We start from the raw sequence: 22,584 nt of genomic DNA, 5'->3' as shown, positions 1-22,584 counted from the left end.
TATTGTCCAGGGAAATCATACAATACACGAGTAGATCAGGTGGTGCAAGAGAGAAAATAAACAAGCGTTCAGAATATACAGAAAATAGTTACACGGTGAACATCCTACCTGAACGTCCTAAAACAACATTCTAAACATCCTACCTGAATGTCCTAAAACAAAACTTGAAGAAAAACTGAACATCTTGTGTTTTCAAATCACTTCCAATTACAGTCTTTTGCTGAAACTAATCAATTGTTAGTTAGATATTAAATGCTGACTCACAGAGCTGATGAGCGCCAACCCTCCAGGAAGAATGCTAATATCTTCAGACCCATATTCTGCAACAAGAAGACATTACATCTCAGTTATTATTTGGCAATGAAGGAGAACCAACAAAACCAGGACACATTGGTCTATAGAATATGCACAATGCAGATGTAATAAAGGTACAACTAATTTAAATAATTCAGCAAACATCTTGGCTTAAATATAGAGCTTAATATTTTTCAGCAAATACCTCAACTAGTACTCAACTAGCAAATACCTCAACTAGTACTTTTTTGATGAGGTAATGGAAAGAATCAATATAATGGTATTTTTGGACAAGAATACGTGAAAAAAATGCCTCACCCCAAGCCTGTCATCAAAATCAAAGCCCATGGAATGCAAGGGCCAGAAGCAGCCCAGTCAGAAATTGTATTGAGAGTAGCAGTGAAAAGCTGTTTGTCACACTGGAGGGAAATACACATTGGAGTATCTCACGAGTTGGTACTAGGACAAATAATTTTAGTATATTAATGATTTGGAAAGATAGTTAATATTCATTGTGAAAAAATCCTCACAGGAGTATTTCCAGCAATTTGTGTTTTAGACAATAGACAATAGACAATAGGTGCAGGAGGAGGCCATTCGGCCCTTCGAGCCAGCATCGCCATTCAATGTGATCATGGCTGATCATTTCAGAATTCGAACAACTGTGGCGTTTGAGTTCAATGATTTGTACTTTAATGTACAAGGAACAATTCTTAAATTGACAAGAGACTCAAAACTCGAAAGTATGATGAAGAAAGATTAATTATTTTGTGGTGATGGGTTTTACATATATACTCAAATTTAGCAAATGTAAGTGAATTTGAGCTTGGAAGGATAAATCTCTCAGAAAATGTCTATACAGATGCTGGAAGAGAGATCTGGGGCAAATATAAATGTAAATATGTGCGTATCTTCGAAGATCAAAAGGTTTGCATTCTTTTTTTAAAATGAGGTTGAAATCCAAGGTTTTAAAAAACAGAAGATTTAGGAAAAGAAGAGTCTAAGACTTGGAACAGAGCTTAAGAGTGACCTGTAGGATGCAAAGATATTTCAAGAAGATTTTGAAAGTTAAGCAAATGGGCAAATAAATGGCATATGCAATATAACACAGACAAATGTGAAATTATCCACTTTGATATGAAAAACAGAAAGGTAAACTGTTCTGCAAATCGCAATAGCAAGATATTCATTGTACCTCTACGTCACCATGTTTGTGCATTTTAACCTTGACTTGACTAGACAATAGGTTGGGATATATTGATATCCAAATGGATCTGGATGTTCTTATACACCAGTCACTGAAAGCAAACATTTCTACCTTGACTATTCACCTATTAACATCCATAATTTAAACAGTCTACAGATTTTAACCATCTCCTTTTAGATTGAACGTAACTGTCTCAGGTATTTGAGTTGGTTGGTATTGTCAGAGACACTAAATGCCTCCATTCTGGATTACATCATCATAAATACTGGGTAGTTTCAGGGAAGCTTGATAATAATTAGGCCACCAAGCAGACATTCCACTTGGGGTCGCCCAGAACGAAAAGGAAGAGTATGTCTGTTGAGGGTAGACACAAAATGCTGGAGTAACTCAATGGGACACGCAGCATCTCTGGAGAGAAGGAATGGGTGACATTTAGGGTCGAGAACAGGACTATATCTGATTGATCTGAAGCTGCCTGGTTTTTGCTATAGTTTACAAACATTAATCATATCATTTAACTGCAGACCTTAATCGTGCCCTCTCTACAGAAACTATATCTTTTGTTGGGCAAGGATGTGCGATCTCACCTTGACCCTCATAAATGAAGTAAAAAAATCATTGCTCCTGTCTCAAAACTGCTTGATATATAATGAACATGTGCTTTCAGTGACTAATGTTCAAGGACATCCACGTCCCTTGCATCCTCCTCATATCTCACAATCCTCTGTTTCACATCAGAGTCTCAGACTCTTCTCTTCCCTGAACTTCTGCTTTTGACGCCTTTACATTTCAATACCACTTTATTTTAAATGGAAACAGTTTTTCTTGGGCAAAAAGAAATCAGGAGTGACTCAGTGGGTCAGGCAGCATCTGTGAAAAGAATGGATAAACGATATTTTAGGTTAGGACCCTTCTTCAGAGTAGTGATCAGACCCAAATCAGTCTCAAGAAGGCCACTGACCCCAAATATCATTTGTCCACTCCCTCTACAGATGCTGCTTGACGCGCTGAGTTCCTCCAGCAGTTTGTTTTTTGCTCAAGTTTCCAGCATCTGTAGTCTCTTGTATCTCAAGGCAGTTTTCTTGATCTGTTCACTATCCTTCAAGGATCTGCATCCATTTACATTCACCCAAGATTATTGTTTCCGCAGATGTGTGAATGCTGTCTGGGAAGAGTTGCTTTCTTCTAAATTGAGATTCACTAACTGTCGCTAAATTTGCACATTCATGTAAAATCCATCATATCAAGCATAATAATTCTGGTATAATGCATCAGATGCATGAACATTTGCTTTTGACAACTTCTCATGTTGAAGCTAAGACGAGCAAATAATGGAACACTACGTACCAATTCCTTTGATTAGATGGCAATTGTCAGGTTCAATTTGTGCCAGATCTTTGAACACGCCTAATTTATTGCTGCAAAACAACAGAAGCAATAGAACCTGTTTAGAAACTTGTTATAGGCTGGGATCAATTTGAGGGAAGAGGATTAAATGTACCAAATTTCAATGGGGGCACAATTTGGGGATAGTGGTCAGATTTAGGTTAGCCATAGAAAAAGAGAAGAAGTAATCCAAAGTAAAAGTAAAAAATTGGAGGATGGCCGATTTCCATGGGATGAGAGTCGATCTGGCCCAAGTGAATTAGAAATTAAAACTTGAAAGGAAAATGTACAACAGAGTAAAGGAAAAGGAAGTCCAGGTGCCGTTTTGGGCATAATCGCACAAGGAGACAAAGAAAGGCAAACAAATGAGTTCCTTGAATAATAAAAAAGGTAGAGTTGAGCTTATAGGACTTGGTATTACAATCCCTACTGTAATCGGCACCTTCTTAATCTCTTGAGTGGGGGTAGGGGTAAAGACTTCATTGGGGCCATCAGGTGGGCACCCTCTTTCCTTGGTGTTTCGTTGATAGGCCAACGACACCTCCAGAAGGCTCAACTTTGATACCTGGCATCCCAGGTGCGCTCCCCTCCGTTTTTACCCCTGTTGCTGTCATTTTACAGCCCAGTTGGAGTCTTTCCTCTTCAGCCACAGCCAGTTGCTGCTTTGCTCGGCAGCCTCTGACAGCGACCTGACGGCTTGCCGGAAGGCCTGTCCTCGGACTCCCATTCCCTTCAGGAGTCTGGTTGTTGACATGGCTACAAACCCTCTACAACCAACCTCTACAGGGAGCACCTGGGCATGCCAGCCGCGTTGTTTTGCCTCGGCTGCTAAGTCTGAATACTTCAGGCATTTTTGTTCATGCGCTTCACCAACTGCAGCCTCCCAAGGCACAGTTAACTCCACGATGTATAGGGTCTTCTGTGAGGTTGACAACAAGATCAGGTCCGGCCTGAGATTAGTTGTGATGATCTCTGGTGGAAATATGAGCTTCTGATCTAGGTCAGCCTGCATTTTCCAGTCCCGGGCAGTGTCCAGGAGGGTCGGTTCCTTTCTTGCAAATTGCTTCTCTGGAAGTTGTCCTGCTCTTACAAAATGGGTGGTTTTCAAGAAACCAGGCGTTGGGGGAGGGAGGGCATTGGTGGTAGTTCTCCTTCCTTCCAAGGTAATCGCCAGTGGTCGCAGGAGCTGATTGTGCCTCCATGTGTAGCGGCCTTGTGAAAGACTGGTTTTGCAACCAGTGAGGATGTGCCTTAATGTTGCTGGGGTTTGGCAGAGAGAACTTGATGGATCTTCTCCAAACCACTGGTTCAGGTTCTTGGGTGTGGGAAGAACATTGTAGATGGCTCTGATGATGAAGCTAAGACTGCTTCCTTCCATCTCCCACAGATCCTTCCAGTTAAGCCTATGATGCTCCAGGTTTTCCCAGGTAGTCCACTGGCCCTGTTTGGACTTTGAGACTGCCTTTGTGCATCTCTCTGCCTCCTCTTGCTGACGGATCTCGACTTGTCAAGAGTCCAATCCCATCTCTTCCCTGCTGCACCTGTCCGACAATGTCTCTGTGCCTGAGAGCAGATTTTGCTTGCTGTACAGCCTCTGATGGGGTCCACCTCCTCCCAGTTGCCAGTCTGGGAGCAGCCGCTCGTACCGTATCATCTTGAGACTCGGTCAGGGTCATGTCCAGCCTCACTTTTGTGCATTTGTATTCTTCTGTGAGACTAGAGACAGGCAATTCCAGAGCGCTGTGTCCATACAAGCCGATATTGCTGAGGTAACGCGGGAATCCAAGCCACTTCTTGATGTATAAACTGACTGTTCTCTCCAGCTTCTCGACTTTGGGGATGGGGACCTCGTAGACCATCAGAGGCCACATCTGACGGGGGAGCAATCCAAACTGCAGGCACCACAGTTTCAGCTTGCCAGGAAGCAAGGTCTTGTCGATGCTGGCAAGGCCTTTGATGGTTTCTTCCCTCAGTTGGTCACACTAGTGTGAGTCTTTGAGGCTTGCATTGTACCATCGCCCGAAACTCTTGACTGGCAGCTCTGACACCATCAGAATGGGTGTTTCATCAATGAGGAATCTGTTGTCTACGATTTTTCCTCTAATGATGGATATGCTCTGGGATTTGCTGGGTTTCAACTTCATCCGGGCCCATGTTATGTTCGCATGAAGCTTTTCCAGCAGGCGCTTGGTACATGCAATGGTTGAGGTCAGGGTGGTCGTGTCATCCATGTATGCGCGAATAGGAGGTAGCTGCTGCCCAGACTGCAGCCGCTCTCCTCCTACGACCCACTTGGAAGCTTGGATGATCACTTCCATCGCCATGGTGAAGGCTAGTGGGGAGATGGTGCAACCTGCCATTATTCCCACTTCCAGTGATTGCCATGATGTTGTGTATTCTGTTGTTGTAATATAGAATTGCAAATCTTGGAAGTAGTTTCTGACCAGGTTTGTAAAGGTCTTTGGCACATGGAAGAACTCGAAGGCTGTCCAGAGGAGAGAATGGGGAACAGATCCAAAAGCATTGGCTAGGTCCAGAATAAGACGTGCAGATCTCTTTGTTCCCTTCTTGCAGACTGGATTTGTACAACAGAGCAAAGGAAAAGGAAGTCCGGGTGCAGTTTTGGGCATAATCTCACAAGGGGACAAAGAAAGGCAAACAAATCAGTTCCTTGAATAATAAAAAAGGTAGAGGAATATAAAGAAGAAAAAAGGCTGTTAATGACAAGTGTCAGAATGCATATAGTAGTGAGAACAATTATAACAGAAATAGAGGGTGAAAGAAAACCAAAATATGAAACAAAGCACATATAAGAAACAATGCACTGCCAACCTAAATGGGGATCCAAAACTGTGCTTATGGACTTATGAATATTAAGATGGGAGTTCGTAGAGGAATAGGACTTACTAAAGACAAAAATGGGAGCATCAAAGGCAATTTTAAGGGTCTAAAAGAGTACTTTGTATATGTCTTTGTGAGGGAAGAGGGTACTTCCAAAGTAATAATGAAGTAGAATGTTGAAACACTAAATACAATTATAAGTAAAGGTTTTAGAACTGTTGGAAGACTTAAAGTAAGCAAGTTATCAGAATCCCCTCTCACACGCCCTCTCCTTCCCTGCCCCCCCCTCTCACACACACACCCCCCCCAGTGCACACACATTCCTCCCACCAACCCGGCATCCTATTCCTTTCCTCTCTTTCACACATTCATGTCCCATTCCAGAGTTCCACATTCCCTTTTTATCTCTTCCTCTTTCCACTCCTCATGGTCCCCTTCCACCCATATCCCTCCCTCCAGCTTTACAATTTACACCTCCTCTCCTTTCCTTATCTGACAACCTTTTATCTCCTTTTCATCTCCAGCCTTTGTCATTTACTCCAATCATCTCCCCACCCCGTCTCCCCATCACGTGTTTCTACTTTTATCTCGCCCACACATCCCTACTCCAGCTTTCTTTCCCCCCAACTACAATCAAGCTGAAGGGTCCCAACCTGAAAGTTATTCCCTCAACAGATGCTGCTTGACAAACCGAGTCCATCCAGTATTTGGTAAAGGAACTGCAGATGCCGGTTTACAAAAAAGGACACAGACTTTTGCAGACTGACTGATCAAACAGTTTGAAGAAGTGTCCCCACCCGAAACGCCACATATCCAGGTTCTCCAGGGATGCTGCCTGACCCCACTCAGTTATTCCATCGCTTTGTGTCCTTCCTCCAGCACTTTGTTTTTTTGCTCAAGATTTCAGCATCCGCAACTTCTCGTGCGTCCAAGTTATCAGAATGTAGAGGGATGCATCATAGGATATTGAGGGACGTACAAGAGGAAATCAAGGGGACATGCAGACCACAATCCTTCACTGTCTTTAGATCATGATGGTATCAGAACACTGCAAAGTGTGAATTTTTATGTATTTGATGGCATTGGGCCTGTACACAATGGAGTTTAGGAGGATGAGGGGAAACCTCATTGTACCTTCAGGAATAGTTAAAGGCCTGGATAGAGTGGATGTGGAGAGGATGTTTCCACTAGTGGGAGAGTCTCGGACCAGAGGCCATAGTCTCAAAATAAAAGGATGCACCTTTAGAAAGGAGACGAGAAGGAATTTCTTTAGTCAGAGGATGGAGAATCTGTGGAATTCATTGCCACAGAAGGCTGTAGAGGCCAAATCAATGGATATTTTTAAGGCGGAAATTGACAGATTCTTGATTCGTACAGGTGCCAGGGATTATGGGGAGAAGGCAGGAGAATGGGGTTGAGAGGGAAAGACAGATCAGCCACGATTGAAAGGTGAGTGGACTTGATGGACTGAATGGCCTAATTCAGCTCCTATCACAAATGATCTTATGAAATGACCTCATTCTGCTCCTGCAACTTACAAATTTATGTACTCTCTCATTCAAAATCAATAACGACAAGCGAGAAATTATGGGTCTGTTATCTTAACCTTGGATTGGCTAGGTAACACACAACTAAGACCCAGGGTAAATAGTTGTTTTTTGGACTGGAAGAAGATATACGGTAGTGTTCCTCTGGTGGTGGCCCACAGTTTCTAATTTTGCAGAATGTGAGGCTGGAATGAAGGACTGTTCTAAATGTGATGCCCTTGCAGAATCAACAAGCAGAATGGTTTTCCCCCATGTTGTTCATCGCTCCCTCCAAATCAATAACACCAAATAAAAATCACAAGTCTGCAGGTGCAGAAAATCTGAAATAAAAACAGGTTACACTTGAAGTGGCCAGAAGGTCAGATTTCCAACAACTGTGGGGGAAAAAAGTGAACGTTTCAGATTTTTGTAGAGAACAGTAGAATATCTCTGATATTCTAGGTTCCACGGGGGTAAGTTGCAGAGGTCGTCACCCTGTCATTCGGTAATCAGAGGCAAGCCAGAGGATAGACAGGTGGGTAAAATGTCCTGAAATCCACAGAAAGTGATATTGTGCCAACCGATGGAGAAAAACGGAACATTTTCTACTTTTGAATACTCAATAGCACTATTAAACCAAGAGTACAGTAACGACCCGCTCGCCCCAGGCAGGACAAGTTGTGGAAGACGGCGAGAGCCGCATATCAGCAGCAACAGGGAACGGCGATCTTTTTTTTCTCGACTGGTTACTTCATGCGTCAATTTGATGAAAGAATCATTCCTCTTGGACTGTTAAACCATATTAAAATGCAATTCCTCTGCCACTGGTTGGACTGGTTCTCTACATGAACCAAACTTCTTAAGGGGGTGCGGTTATTTAATAACAAAACCTTTCCTCCCCTCTCACTCTGAACAACTGAAGTGAAAACAGTTCAAATGTATGCAAACTGCAGATCCATTTCCAAATAAAAATCACAAATCTGCAGGTGCAGAAAATCTGAAATAAAAACAGGTTACAATTGAAGTGGCCAGAAGGTCAGATTTCCAACAACTGTGGGGGGGAAAAGTGAACATTTCAGATTTTTGTAGAGAATAGGAGAATATCTCTGATATTCTAGGTTCCCCGGGGGTTAAGTTGCAGAGGTCGTCACCCTGTCAAACAAAATGTTTTGACTGCACCGATGTTTTCACGCTGTGGCCTTTGTCCGCTCAGCCGGCAGCTGAGCTGGTGTGCGGACCGCGGACCCCGCAACAACCCCGCTCCTGCTGACGGCCTTAGGGGGGGGGGGGGCCTGAGAGAAAGATCCGCACTACTTACCACACGTCCAGGAAAGGGCTGGCGAGAAGGGCGAGGAGAAGCGCGAGAAGGGCGAGCAGCGCTTTCCCCATGGCCAGGTACCGTGAGGACTGACTGTCTGCGGAAGCAGCGCCTCCAGCCGCTGTGAGTCAGACTGCATGAGCCTTGCAGGTTCTCTCCGCCCCTTCGCCAGGTACTTTCCCTGGTGCAATCGCGGGAGATGTAACACTCGTTCCTATACCTCCCCCCTCACCTCCTTCCAGGGACCCAGCAGCCCTTCCAAGTGAAACGTGTTCATATGCACCTCCCCCAGCCTCGTCGACTACTAAATATCAAATTATATATGAAATATCAAATACTAGGAAGGCATGGCTTGAAGGTGAGAGGGGCGAAGTTTAAAGGTGTGTGGGGGACAAGTCTTTTTACACCGAGGGTAATGGGTGCCTGGAACACGCTGCCAGGGCTGGTTGTGTAGGTAAATACCGCAGAGGCATTTAAAAGTCTTTTGGATAAGCATATGGATATGCAGGGAATGGATTATCTGTTGGCAGGTCAGTGTTGGATTTGGCATCATGTTTGTCATTGACATTGTGGGTTGAAGGGCATGTTCCTGTGCTGTACTGTTCTAGGTTCAATGAGTGAAGGCAAGTAATTAGAGATAGGGGGGAAAAGAGAATGAGGGACAATGTTTTCACACACAAAGTGGTGTACACAGTGCATTCAAAAAGTATTCAGACCCCTTCACTTTTTCCACATTTTGCTACGTTACAGCCTTATTTTTAAATGGAATATTTTAAAAATATATCATCAATCTACACACAACACCCCATAATAAAAGAGCGAAAACAGGTGTTTAGAAATTTTTGCAAAGTAATTGAAAAGAAATAACTGAAATATCACATTTACATAAGTATTCAGACCCTTTACTCAGTACTTCGTTGAGGGACCTTTGGCAGCGATTACAGCCTCAAGTCTTCTTAGGTATTACGCTACAAGCTTGGTACACCTGTATTTGGGTAATTTCCATTCTTCTCTGCAGATCCTCTCAAGTTTTGTCAGGTTGGATGGGGAGCGTCAATGAACAGCTATTTTCTGGTCCCTTCAGAGATGTTCGATCATTCGAGTCCAGGCTCTGGCTGGGCCACTCAAGGACATTCATAGACTTGTCGCAAAGCCACTCCTGCGTTGTCTTGGTTCTGTGCTTAGGGTCATTATCTTGTTGGAAGGTGAACCTCCGCCCAGTCTGAGGTCCAGAACACTCTGGAGCAGGTTTTCATCAAGGATCTCTCTGTACTTTGCTCCATTCATCTTTCCCTCGATCTTGACTAGTCTCCCAGTTCCTGCCACTGAAAAACATCCCCACAGCATGATGCTGCCACCACCATGCTTCACCGTAAGTATGGTATTGACCAGGTGATGAGCAGTGCCTGGTTTCCTCCAGACGTGACCATTGGCATTCAGGCCTAAGTGTTCAATCGTGGTTTCATCAGACCAGAGAATCTTGTTTCTCAGTGTCTGAGAGTCCTTTAGGTGCCTTTTGGCAAACTCCAAGCGGGCTTTTACTGAGGAGTGCTTCCATCTGGCCACTCTACCATAACGGCCTGATTGGTGGAGTGCTGCAGATATAGTTGTCCTTCTGGAAGGTTCTCCCATCTTCACAGATGAACTCTGGAGTTCTGTCAGAGTGACCATCGGGTTCTTGGTCACCTCCCTGACCAAGACCCTTCTCCCCCGATTGCTCAGTTTGGCCAGGCGGCCAGCTCTCTGACGAGCCCTGGTGGTTCCAAATTTCTTCCGTTAAGAATGACGGAGGTCACTGTGCTCTTTGGGACCTGCAATGCTGCAGAAATTGTTTTATACCCTTCCCCAGATCTGTGTCTCGACACAATCCTGTCTCGGAGGTCTACGAATAATTCCTTCATCTTCATGGCTTGGTTTTTCTCTGACATGCACTGTCAACAGTGGGACCTTATATTGACCGGTGTGTGCCTTTTCAAATCATGTACAATCAATATAATTTACCACTGGTGGACTCCAATCATGTTGTAGAAATATCTCAAGGATAATCAATGGAAACAGGATGAACATAAGCTCAATTTTGAGTATCATAGCAAAGGGTCTGAATACTTATGTAAATGTGATATTTCAGTTACTTCTTTTTAATTACTTTGCAAAAATTTCTAAACACCTGTTTTCGCTTTTTTTATTATGCGGTATTGTGTGTAGATTGATGATTAAAAAAAAAGAATTTAATCCATTTTAAAATAAGGCTGTAACGTAGCAAAATGTGGAAAAGGTGAAGGGGTCTGAATACTTTCTGAATGCGCTGTAGATGGAATGAGCTCCCAGAGGAAATGCAGGGTATGAGCTACATGCAGAGGTTGGACATAAAACATAGAAAAATAGATGCAGGAGTAGGCCATTCGGCCCTTCGAGCCAGCACCGCCATTCAATATGATCATGGCTGATCATCTAAAATCAGTACCCCGTTCCTGCTTTTTCCCCATATCCCTTGATTCCTTTAGCCCAAGAGCTAAATCTATCTCTTTATATTGAAAACATCTAGTGAATTGGCCTCCACTGCCTTCTGTGGCAGAGAATTCCACAGATTCACAACTCAGTCCTAAATGGACTTATTCCCCTCATTGTTAAACTGTGACCCTTGGTTCTGGACTCCCCCAACTTCAGGAACATTTTTCTTGCATCTAGCCTGTCCAATCCTTTGAGAATTGTATGTTTCCATAAGATCCCCTCTCATCCTTCTAAATTCCAGTGAATGCAAGCCCAGACTTGGATTGCTTTCTTTGGAATGGCAGAGGCAGTGGGGGTGACCTGATAGAAGTATATAAAATTATGAGAGTCCTAAATAGTGTAGACAATCAGAACCTATCTCCCAGGAAGGAAATATTAAATACTAGAGGACATGGCTGTAAGGTGAGAGGGGCAGAGTTTAAAGATGTGTGGGGCAAGTGGGTGGTGAGTGCCTGGAACCCCATTTTGTCTAGCACCTGAAGAAACTTGCGGTGAACAAAGATACAAATATATCTGCCAGAGCTCCAACAATCTCCTTGTGTTGCAGCCGATGTACAGTGGTCACCCCACATAATATAATTCACACATAGGCACTCCTCAAAATTTAATTGGAAACAAACCACCTCTGATGGCAAAGGACTGAAATGAAGTGGTATTTAATACGAGAAGACAGGTCGCACTGAAAACATACCTACCCATTGGCCCCAAATGCTGAAGTAGAAGACAGAAAGGTTATTTTAATGCAGTGAATAGATGCAAACAAGTGGTCACTACCTCATTATTATGCACTGAAACTTTAGTGTTTCATTTAGTCTTTACATTGAAGAGCAGTTCTGTAAACAGTTACAGGAAAACATGATTTACTGCATCTCACTGCCTGGTGTTTTTTTTTTTTTTTTTACTTTATTTTTATTATTTTTTTTTTTACATACATACAAACACAAACTAAACAAACATAGGAGATGCATATTGAATGTAAATACCCTTACTTTAAGTTCCCAAAAACGGAAGAGACTCGAGTCCCGGCATTGCCTGTATTAATAATGACCATCTTTTATCAAACATGTCTGTTGTCAACTGTAACCTTGCTGTGATTTTTTCCATTATATACACATTTTTTACCCTATCTCTCCATTGCATTATGCTTGGAGGCTGTGGTTTCAACCACGAAGTTGTTATCGTCTTCTTTGCTATCAGCAGCAGGATTGTCAGTAAATGTTTCGAACTCTTATCTGTCATACTGTCAGGAATTATACCCAAAATGTAAAGTGCTGGTTCCAGAGGGAAGTTAATGCCCATAATCTGTTTAATTTCCTTTTGAATATTCTTCCAGAAATCCTGTATTTTTGGGCAATCCCAGAATATATGAGTGGAGTCCCCAACTTCTCCACACTCCCTCCAACATAAATCAGTTGTATTACTATATTTCGATGTAATGAATGGAGTATAAAAGTAACGCATTTTAACTTTCCAGTCAAATTCCCTCCATGTTGGGCTCTTAGTTAGTTTATGTCCCTCTTTAAATGATTCCTCCCACCCTTCTTCTGATATTATGATATTCGCTTCCAGTTCCCATTTTTCTTTGATATGTAAGTTGTTCTCTTTGGATTCATGTTGTAGTGCTTCATAAATTTTTGATATAATCCCTTTTTTTGACTTGTCTTCCGAGAACCCCCACAACACTTCCTCTAATTTAGATGGAGTCTTGCAGATGTTCTCCCATTCCTGATGTTTCTGTAAGTAATCTCTTAGCTGTAAGAATTTGTAAAAGTCATGAGCAGGTAAATTGAATTCTTTTTGAAGTTGTGTGAATATTTTCATTGTTTGTCCCTGAAACATTTGATCTATGTATATTAGCCCTTTGTCAGCCCATCTGTCAAATCCTGAGTCCATGGTAGATGGTACAAAGTCTGGGGTTTTTGCTATTCTAGTAGCCCTGCTTACCGAATTTGACAGCTTCAGCTTCTTTCTTACTGCTGACCAGATTTTCATTGTTACCCTAATCCACTCGTTGCCCATCCTGAGCCTCTTCAGGGCCTTCTCGTTTAAAAATGGGAGTGATTCTAAAGGCAAATTTTTACAAGCGTTTTGCTCCATCTCCACCCACATTGAATCTTTCTCTTTAGTGGTCCACATGATTAAGGCTCTGAGTTGCGTTGCCCAATAATAATTTCTTAAATTAGGCAAGTTCAACCCTCCCTTTTCTTTTTTGCTAAGAAGCGTCTTGTATTTAATTCTTGCTTTTTTACTTTGCCATAAGAATTTCGATATAATTTTATCCAGTTTTTTTAGAAAAGCTCCCGAGATCATAATAGGCAACGATTGGAACAAAAACAACAGTCTTGGCAATATATTCATTCTGACTGTTTCTACTCTTCCCACCAGAGTCAACGGTAAAATCTCCCATCCAGCCAAATCATCCTTTATCTCAGATATCAGTTTCCCATAATTAGCTTCAAATAGCTGTGCTGTATTCGAAGTGATAATTATACCAAGGTATCTAAACCCTTTTTTGGTCCATTTAAAATGGACTTTTTCTTTAAGTTCCACTGGACAATCTCCTGAGAGCATCATTGCTATTGATTTGGCTTCATTTGTCAAATATCCTGATATTTCACCATATTCTTTTAGGTTATCTAGTAGAGCTGGTATAGACGTGGAGGGCTCCACTATGTATGTTAATAAATCGTCCGCAAATAATGACGTCTTGTGTTCTATGCCCCCTTCATCTTTTATTCCTTTAATGTTTTTATTTTGTCTTATTGACTCTGCTAACGGTTCAATACTTGCAGCAAACAGTAGCGGGCTCAGGCAATCTCCTTGCCTGACTCCTCTTTTGAGGTAGAAGAAGTCTGAGCAGCAGCCATTAATTCTGATCCGTGATTTGGGATTTTTATAAACAATTCTTACCCAGTCTATAAACGTTGAGTGAAACCCAAAAACCTTCAATGTTTGATATAAAAAGTTCCATTTCACACGGTCAAACGCTTTTTGTGCATCTAGGCTAAGCAGCATGGTAGGTCTGGGATTATTTTTAGCACATGATATAAGATTTAGTGTTCTCCTGATATTGTTAGCCCCCTGTCTCCCCGGGATAAACCCCGTTTGATCTGGCTTGATTAATTTAGTTATATGTTGTTGCATTCTCTGTGCTAGTATGCTTGTTAATATTTTTAAATCATTACAGAGCAAGCTGACCGGTCTATATCCCTCACATGAAGTCGGATCTTTGCCCTCCTTATGTAATACGGAAATTATGGCTTCTGACCAAGTATCTGGGCGGTTTCCTGTTGATAGCGCATAATTAAAAACTTTACATAATTCTGGTGTTATGTCTTCTGCAAAACATTTATAATACTCCCCTGAGAAGCCATCTGTACCTGGGGATTTGTTACTTTTAAGGGTTTTTATAGTATCGGCTATTTCTTGTGACGAAATTGGTTTTATCATTTCAGATGCTTCTTCTACCTTTAATGCTGGTAAATGTAGTTTTTTGAAAAATTCTTGTGTTTTGGTCTCAGTGAGATTAGATTCTGAGTCACTGTATAAGTTTTTATAATATTCTGCAAAGGCCTTTGCTATCTCTTTTGGCTTAGCCATAATAAAATTGGAAGTGGGATGTCTTATTTTTGTAACTATTCTATTTGTTTGAGCTTTTCGCAGTTGGAATGCCAGTAACCGTCTTGCTCTGTTACCCATCTCATAATATCTTTGATTTATAAAACGAAGAGCTCCTTCTGCTTTATATGTTAAAAGTTCGTCTAACTCTTGTCTCATTTTTTTTAATTCGACGAGAATAGAGTTGTTTCTTGTTCTTTTATGTTCTAACTCCAACTCTCTGATTTTACTTTCTAGCTTTACACTACCTCATTATTATGCACTGAAACTTTAGTGTTTCATTTAGTCTTTACATTGAAGAGCAGTTCTGTAAACAGTTACAGGAAAACATGATTTACTGCATCTCACTGCCTGGTGGTTTTAACCTGAAATTAATTAACAAACTTTTCATGGGGAACCTCTAAATTTTAAGGTATTCATAAAGCATTTACACAACTGGAGCATTTGTGTACATTTCACTAACAGACAGTCCAAGTCCTTCACATGCTAAGAGCAGAATATTGATTTTGCACAGGAGCGGAAAGCTAATTACTGCATTTTAAATTCTTGGTCGATTTAAATTCACAAACATTAACAACATGGTAGTTTCACACCTCTCAGACCAGTCACTGCACAACACATTTGAGTTCTTTTTAAGGAAGCAGAAAGTCTCAATGCTTCAAGTTAAATGTCAGCCCTTGTGTTTCTTGTTAACTGTACTGTAAAAAGGCTTCACAGACGTCTCAGCATTATGCATCATTAAGATTTTTTTCAGCACCCCAGAACACTTTTCTCGGGGCCAGATAATCCAGTTGCTGAGCATCTCAAACTATTTCCATGTACTCTTTCCAGGTGCAGTGCTCAGCAGTGCAGGCAATGTTATCTGAGTGTCGTAACTGGACAAAGTCTACTTTGTCATACCGAGTTCAATGAAGAGTTCAGTGCCAAAGTGCATGGAGGAAAATGTTATTCCTTTGACATAAAATGTTTCCACATGTTTGGAAGAGGCCATCGTTGTGAAGCAATCAGCAAGAAATCCAACAGGGAATTCTTTGCTCAAAGAGCGGTGAGAATGTGGAACACATTACAATATTTTCAAGCAGAGACTCTAGAAGTATACGAGAGAGGATGGTGTAGGTAATTATGCTGGTGGGCCTAAATGAGGCAAGATATGAGGAGGCTAAAGTGGAGTATATACCCCCAACATAGGCTGATTTTCATCTGTTTCTGTGCCATTTGTCTTATGTAATGTAATGTAATGTTATAGGAAAGATGTTGTCAAGCTGGAAAGGGTAGAGGGAGTATTTCCGAGGATGTTGCCAGGACAAGAGGGTCTGAGCAACAGGGAGAGGTTGAGTAGACTGGGACTCAAGAGGTGATCTTGTAGAGGTGTATAAAATCATGAGAGGAACAGATCAGCTAGATGCACAGAGTCTTTTGCCCAGAGTAGTTGAATCGAGGAGCAGAGGACATAGGTTTACGGTGAAGGGGAAAAGATTTAATAGGAATCTGAGGGGTAACCTTTTCACACAAAGGGTGGTGGGTGTATGGAACAAGCTGGCTGAGGACATAGTTGAGGCAGGGATTATCCCAATGTTTAAGAAGCAGTTAGACAGGTACATGGATAGGACAGGTTTGGAGGGATATGGACCAAAAGCAGGCAGGTGGGACTAGGGTAGCTGTGAAATGTTGGCCAGTATGGGCAAGTTGGGCCGAAGGACCTGTTTCCACACTGTATCACTATAACTCTAATACACAGAGATGAATAGAAGACTACACCATTCGACCTACGTCATTGTGTCACTAATATCAGCATCTACTTTGATGTCAGCATAAAGAATGGCTTACAAGCCAATCTAAGCAGAGAATCCTCCAATAAAATAATATTCCTTGAGTCTATTACAATTTAGTTCCATTTTCTATTCAATTCTGATGTTTAGAGTTAGTTTTAACATTGTGCTCACAAAGACTGATTACTTTTACCCTGATGTATCTAAAAATGAACATTCCCATCTATGGAATCACAATAATTCAAGATTTTTTTCTGCACTCTTGCTAGATAATGTGGCGTTACCACACATACTAACTTTTGACACAAATCATTAGTATCCATGCAATAATATTCCTGGAAACAATCCCATAATCATTACTGAGTCTCTGACACCATACAATAATGTGTAAACCTAGTCTCAAAATCCATTTTCAAGGTGGCAAGTTGTAACTTAGGTTGTCACCAAAATATTTTTCACTACAACCATTTCAAATGCTAATCACAGCATTGTTTCCCTTATCTGATGCATGAAAGCTGGTACCAATCAAAACCAGCTCACCTGTGCTTTGTTCACAGGCCAACTTTGGTTTATAATAATTTCTGTACTTATGTCTTAGTTTATTATTATTATTGTCACATGTACTGAAGTACAGTGAAAAGCTTTTTGTTGCATGCTATCCAGTCAGCGAAAAGACCATTCATGATTACAATCCACAGTGTACAGATACAGGATAACGGGTATAACACTTAGTGCATGATGAAGTTCAGTAAAGTCCGATTAAAGATAGTTTGAAAGTCTCCAATGAGGTAGATGGGAGGTCAGGACCACTCTCTAGGTGGTGAGAGGACAGTTCAGTTGCCTGAAAACAGCTGGGAAGAAACTGAATCTGGAGGTTTGATTGATAGTATCTTTGTATCGCAATCTGTTTAAGTGTCCCTGAATTTTTCACATTAGTAGAAAATTCCTGATGTCACAGAAAGACATAAGAGTTAGTGAACATATGTAACAAAGCCAAAGATAGACATAAAATGCTGGAGTTAGCGGGACAGGCAGTATCTCTGGAGAGAAGGAATGAGCGACGTTTCGGGTCGAAACCCCTCAGACTAAGAGTTAGTGGAGAGGGAGTCAAGAAATATGGAATGGTAAGGTGCAAAAATGACAGATCAAAGCAGATAATGCTAAGCATATGTAGAATAGTTCATTGTTAGCTGAGGGGAAGGTGACAACAAGGCATACAGTCAGTAATATTTAATGAGAAGGACAGTAGAACTAGTTGGAGAACTAGGATGGGGATGGTCAGAGAGAGAGGGAAAGCAAGGGTTACTTGATGTTAGAGAAATCAATATTTGTAACTGCTGAGTTGTAAGCTGCCTGAGTGAAATATGAGGTGTTGTTCCTCCAATTGTGTTGGGCCTCACTCTGACAGTGGAGGAGACCCAGGACAGAAAGTATTAGAATGTGAGGGGGAGTTAAAGTGTTTAGCAACTGGGAACTGGTTTGAGCTGCTTTGCCAGCTTGATGATAACAATCTAAAGAAGGGCCCCGACTCAAAATATCACCCATCCATGTCCTCCAGAGATGCTGCCTGACCGCTGAGTTACACCAGCAATTTGTATCTTTTTTTGATGATGTCGCTGTTGTTAGACACCACAGGTTTCTTTTGTGTGGCACCTTATTACACATCACGCCCAATAAGAGGAAACACACCACAGAATCCTCTTGATGTGTTTCACCGTTTCCATGAGGCCAGTGGCACACAACATTCCTTCCCGACCAATCAACATATCAGAACCAGTATTTCTTTTTTTTTAAATTAAAGATAATATATGACTGTTCTGCTTGTATAAACAATTATTTATTTCTTACTCTCTATTCTCAATAAGTACGCTTTAGATAAATCTATCTTCTCGAGGAGTTGAACTTGCAGGAACCTGCTCTAATCAGTCTTATAATTATAATAATAATAATAAAATAATAATAATAATAATTTTATTTTATTTATCATATGTAGGTTGGCACAGGCGCAACGGTACAATGAAATGTATTTGACAAGACAACGGGTCACCTCAGCAGTAATATTCCAAGGATAAATAAGATTAAAACGACATTAGTAAGGTAAAAAGACAATATTAAAATAATCAACATATATGATGTGAAATGAGTTTATGAGCTCAGAAGCCTGATGGCCTGATGGTAGAAACTGTTCTTAAGTCTGGTGGTACGCGCAGCCATACTCCTGTATCGTCTGCCTGACGGTAACAAGGAAAACAGCCTGCGTGCTGGGTGGCTGTGGTCCTTGATGATGCTGCGTGCCTTCCGCAGGCACCGCCGGTAGAAAATGTCCTGAATGGCCGGGAGACAGTTGCCAGTGATGTGCTGTGCTGTGCCGTCTCTGTAGTGATTTGTGGCTGTGGGCAGAACAGTTCCCGTACCAGACTGTAATGCAGCCCATCAGCAGGCTCTCGATGGTGCATCTGTAGAAGTTTGTGAGGATGCTGGCGTTCATGCTAAACTTCCTCAGTCTTCTCAGGAAAAAGAACCGCTGGCGGGCCTTCTTTGTTATTGTGTCCGTGTGCAGTGTCCAGGAAAGGTCCTCAGTGATGTGCATACCGAGGAACTTAAAGCTGCTGACCCTTTCAACCTCAGCATCACCGATGTGGATGGGGAGGTGTCCACTCCCCCGCTGTCTCCTGTAGTCCACGATCATCTCTTTAGTTTTGCTAACATTGAGAGAGAGGTTATTTTCCTGGCACCAGCTGTTTAGTGCCTTTGCCTCCTCTCTGTAGGCTGTTTCGTGTCGTCAGCAAACTTTAGGATGATGTTTGAGCTGTACTTAGCTGTACAGTCGTGCGTGAACAGGGAGTACAGGAGAGGACTGAGCACACAGCCCTGTGGTGTGCCTGTGTTGAGGATCAGTGAGGAAGAGGTGTGGCTGCCAATTCTCACCACCTGGGGCCTACCCGTCAGGAAATCGAATATCCATCCGCAGATGGAGGTCTCCAGTCCAAGATCAAGGAGCTTGGGAACGAGTTTTGAGGGAATAATAGTGTTGAATGCCGAGCTGTAGTCAATAAAGGGCATTCTCACATATGTATTTCCTTTGTCCAGGTGGGTGAGCGCAGTATATATTGCCATGGCGATGGCATCGTCCGTAGCCCTGTTTGGTCTATATGCAAACTGAAGAGGGTCCAAGGTGTCAGGGAAAGAGGAACAAATGTGAGTCTTATCTGAAAAAAAAATAGTTTCTAAATGTGCTTTGGAATGATTTCAGAAGGAATATCATGTGAAGAGAGCTTTAAAATTGTATGAATGCTGGCCAACAGGTTGTACTTCTGTAAGAATTAATTTCATAGCTTAAAAAAAAACATTCCACATGACATAATTTTTTTAAAGATATGTTCCAGTTTTTATGCATACACCATATAGGTCAATTGATTTAATTTGAGCAGTAACAGCCTGTATTTTCCATGACTGTTTAAATACATTTAACATAGTTTGTTCCTGCTCACACAGCCATTTTCCAAATGAGTAGCTCAAGATTAATTCAGGCTAACAAAGAACTTGGTATATTGCCAATCCCTATCAGCAGAAAAGGAAAACACACTAATGTTGATGACAAATATAGAAACAAGTAATAATTGTTCTTGCACATGTGGGAAATAGATTGGATTTAGCTTGAAAAATATGCGTCCAAGAATATATTGAGCAAAGGACTACAAGGGAGATATGAAAGACAATGGAGATACCTTTTAATTGTTATTACACTTGCATGATCTCACACTTCCCCACATTAAACACCATTTTCCAGGTTTTTTGCCTAATTTCCCAATCAATCTATATCTAGCGCAAAATCACAAAGTCCTTATCACACGTGCCCTTCAAATTATTTTTGTATCATCAGCAAATTCATAAACAACGGAGAGCAATTGCTGGAATAGTCAACATCTAGATACATCCCTCCAGCCTGAAAACTGCCTATTTATTCCAACTCTTTGTTTTTAGTTTCTTTTAGTTTAGTTTAGAAATACAACGCGGAAACCGGCCCTTCGGCCCACCGAGTCCGTCCGCACCAACCAGCAATCCCCGCACATTCACATTACCCTACACGCACTAGGGAGAATTTTACATTTATAACCAAGCTAATTAACCTACAAACCTGTACGTCTTTGGAGTGTGGGAGGAAACCGAAGATCTTGGAAAAAACCCACGCAGGTCACGGGGAGAACATACAAAGTCTGTAGAGACAGCACCCATAGTCAGGATCGAACTCGGGTCTCTGGTGCTGTAAGGCAGTAAGTCTACCACTGCGCCACCATCCCACTCCTTTGTCATTGTTTTGTTTTGTTACACTTAATATTTCTTGATGGTTGTAAAATAAATGGAAGTGGTTGTTTTTTCATTTCACTCTGGGTGAAATATACTATTTAATGCTGCATAACATTAAAAAAACATTGACACATAATTGAATTTCTCGGTAAAAGGAAACATATTATTAGAGGCATTGTTTACAGTTAAAGTTCAATGCTTGTGTTTTTAAAGAATTTGGTTTACAAATAAGAAACAAATACTCCCTATATCAACATAGAAACATGGGAATTAGGAGCACAAGCTCAACATTCATCCATTGAAGCCTGCTTCACCATTCAATGTCATCGTGGTTGATCATCCAAGTTCAAGACCTTTTTCCAGTTTTCTCTTGGCATCCCCTGATCCCTTTAGTATATTTAACTTCTTGGATTTATGTAATGATTTGGCTTCAATTGGCTTCCGTAATAGAACGTAATCTCCATCACAATATTACATCGCTCACCCCCTCTCATTCGACTGTGGTACTTGGTCCAGGACCCCTTTACCGTCGTTGAAGATTCTTGCAACTCGTCTGTTCAATCCAGATTGAATTTTGTAGGTTTCTGTTATATCCCTTCTCTTTCTTCTAAACTCGAGCCTAATCAACCCAACCTATGTCACTCCAGCTTCCCCAGGGAATATGTTTTTGTATGGCCTTGTGGTTAAATCTAATTTTCAAATTTAAACGTCATAATTTTGTGATCTAACATCTTGCTTTTCTTAACGGTTTTTGTTTTAAGAAAAGCACAAAAGATTGATGGAATCTCAGCCTCTGTAATGTTGTTTCCTGAAATATGGATTGCCTATTCTGAAAAACTGTGTACACTGAATATGCTTAAATTGCAGGGTCTTCTTTTGAAATAAACTAGTTATTGCACTGAATTATCAAGGCCAATCCATGCCATAAGAGGTTTTACCCTGAATTGAATATTCGAATTTCTACATCCCGATTTAGACTCCATGAACTGGATATTAACAGGGACAGCTTATGTAGGCCAAGAGAGAGCAGAGTTTTGAATGGGAAGCACACGTCTGAAGAACTGTAACAAGATGCATCTGCTGGTCCCAGAAGATTCTCCAGCCAGAACTTAGCCCAAATTACAGGTTTTGCATCCAATCAAGATGAGAAGCCGGTACCAGTCCCAAGTAACCCTGATTCATGATCCTAATTCCAGTGGACCAATCTCCACTGGGAGAACAGCTTTTGTAGACTGATCCCAATCCCAAGAGTATTTGTTTAGTTTAGAGGCACAGCACAGAAACAGTCCCTTCGGCCCACTGTGTGTGTGCCAACCAGTGATCACCACGCATTAACACTCTCCTACACACTGGAAACAATTTACAGAAGCCAATTATCCTTCAAAACTGTAGGTCTTTAGAGTGTGGGTGGAAACCTGGAGAAAACCCACATACACACAATACCCCATAGTAAGAAAGCGTAAACAGGTGTTTAAAATTTTTTGCAAAGTAATTAAAATGAAATAACTGAAATATCACATTTACATAAGTATTCAGACCCTTTACTCAGTACTTTGTTGAGGCACCTTTGGCAGCGATTACAACCTCAAGTCTTCTTGGGTATGATGCTACAATGTTGGCACACCTGTATTTGGGTAATTTCCCCCATTCTTCTCTGCAGATCCTCGCAAGCTCTGTCAGGTTGGATGGGGAGTGTCGATGCACAGCTATTTTCAGGTTCCTCCGGTGATGTTCGATCAGGTTCAGGCTGGGCCTCTCAAGGACATTCACAGACGTCATGAAGCCACTCCTGCGTTGTCTTGGCTG

At 41.6% G+C, this 22,584-nt stretch overlaps 1 protein-coding gene across 2 annotated transcripts in view; it reads right to left on the bottom strand.

Annotated features, from left to right (window-relative positions):
• LOC144606507 (serum paraoxonase/arylesterase 2-like) overlaps positions 1-8,996 on the bottom strand; it is a 33,762-nt gene extending 24,766 nt beyond the window's left edge. The window contains exons 1-3 of one of the 2 annotated variants that reach the window (XM_078422716.1): positions 8,573-8,760; positions 2,849-2,919; positions 265-320 (exon numbers count right to left, since the gene is read on the bottom strand). In XM_078422716.1, the coding sequence (XP_078278842.1) occupies positions 265-320; positions 2,849-2,919; positions 8,573-8,643 (198 nt within the window). In that variant the 5' untranslated portion in view covers positions 8,644-8,760. Of the gene's footprint in view, positions 1-264; positions 321-2,848; positions 2,920-8,572 lie in introns of both variants that reach the window. The other variant, XM_078422726.1, reaches the window with a different exon arrangement.
• Between the last annotated feature and the right edge of the window lie 13,588 nt (positions 8,997-22,584).

This window comes from Rhinoraja longicauda, chromosome 2, assembly GCF_053455715.1.
Source record: "Rhinoraja longicauda isolate Sanriku21f chromosome 2, sRhiLon1.1, whole genome shotgun sequence".
Lineage (NCBI taxonomy): Eukaryota > Metazoa > Chordata > Chondrichthyes > Rajiformes > Arhynchobatidae > Rhinoraja > Rhinoraja longicauda.
The sequence above is the reverse complement of the archived record's forward strand: the minus strand, read 5'-3'. Positions and strand labels throughout refer to the sequence as shown.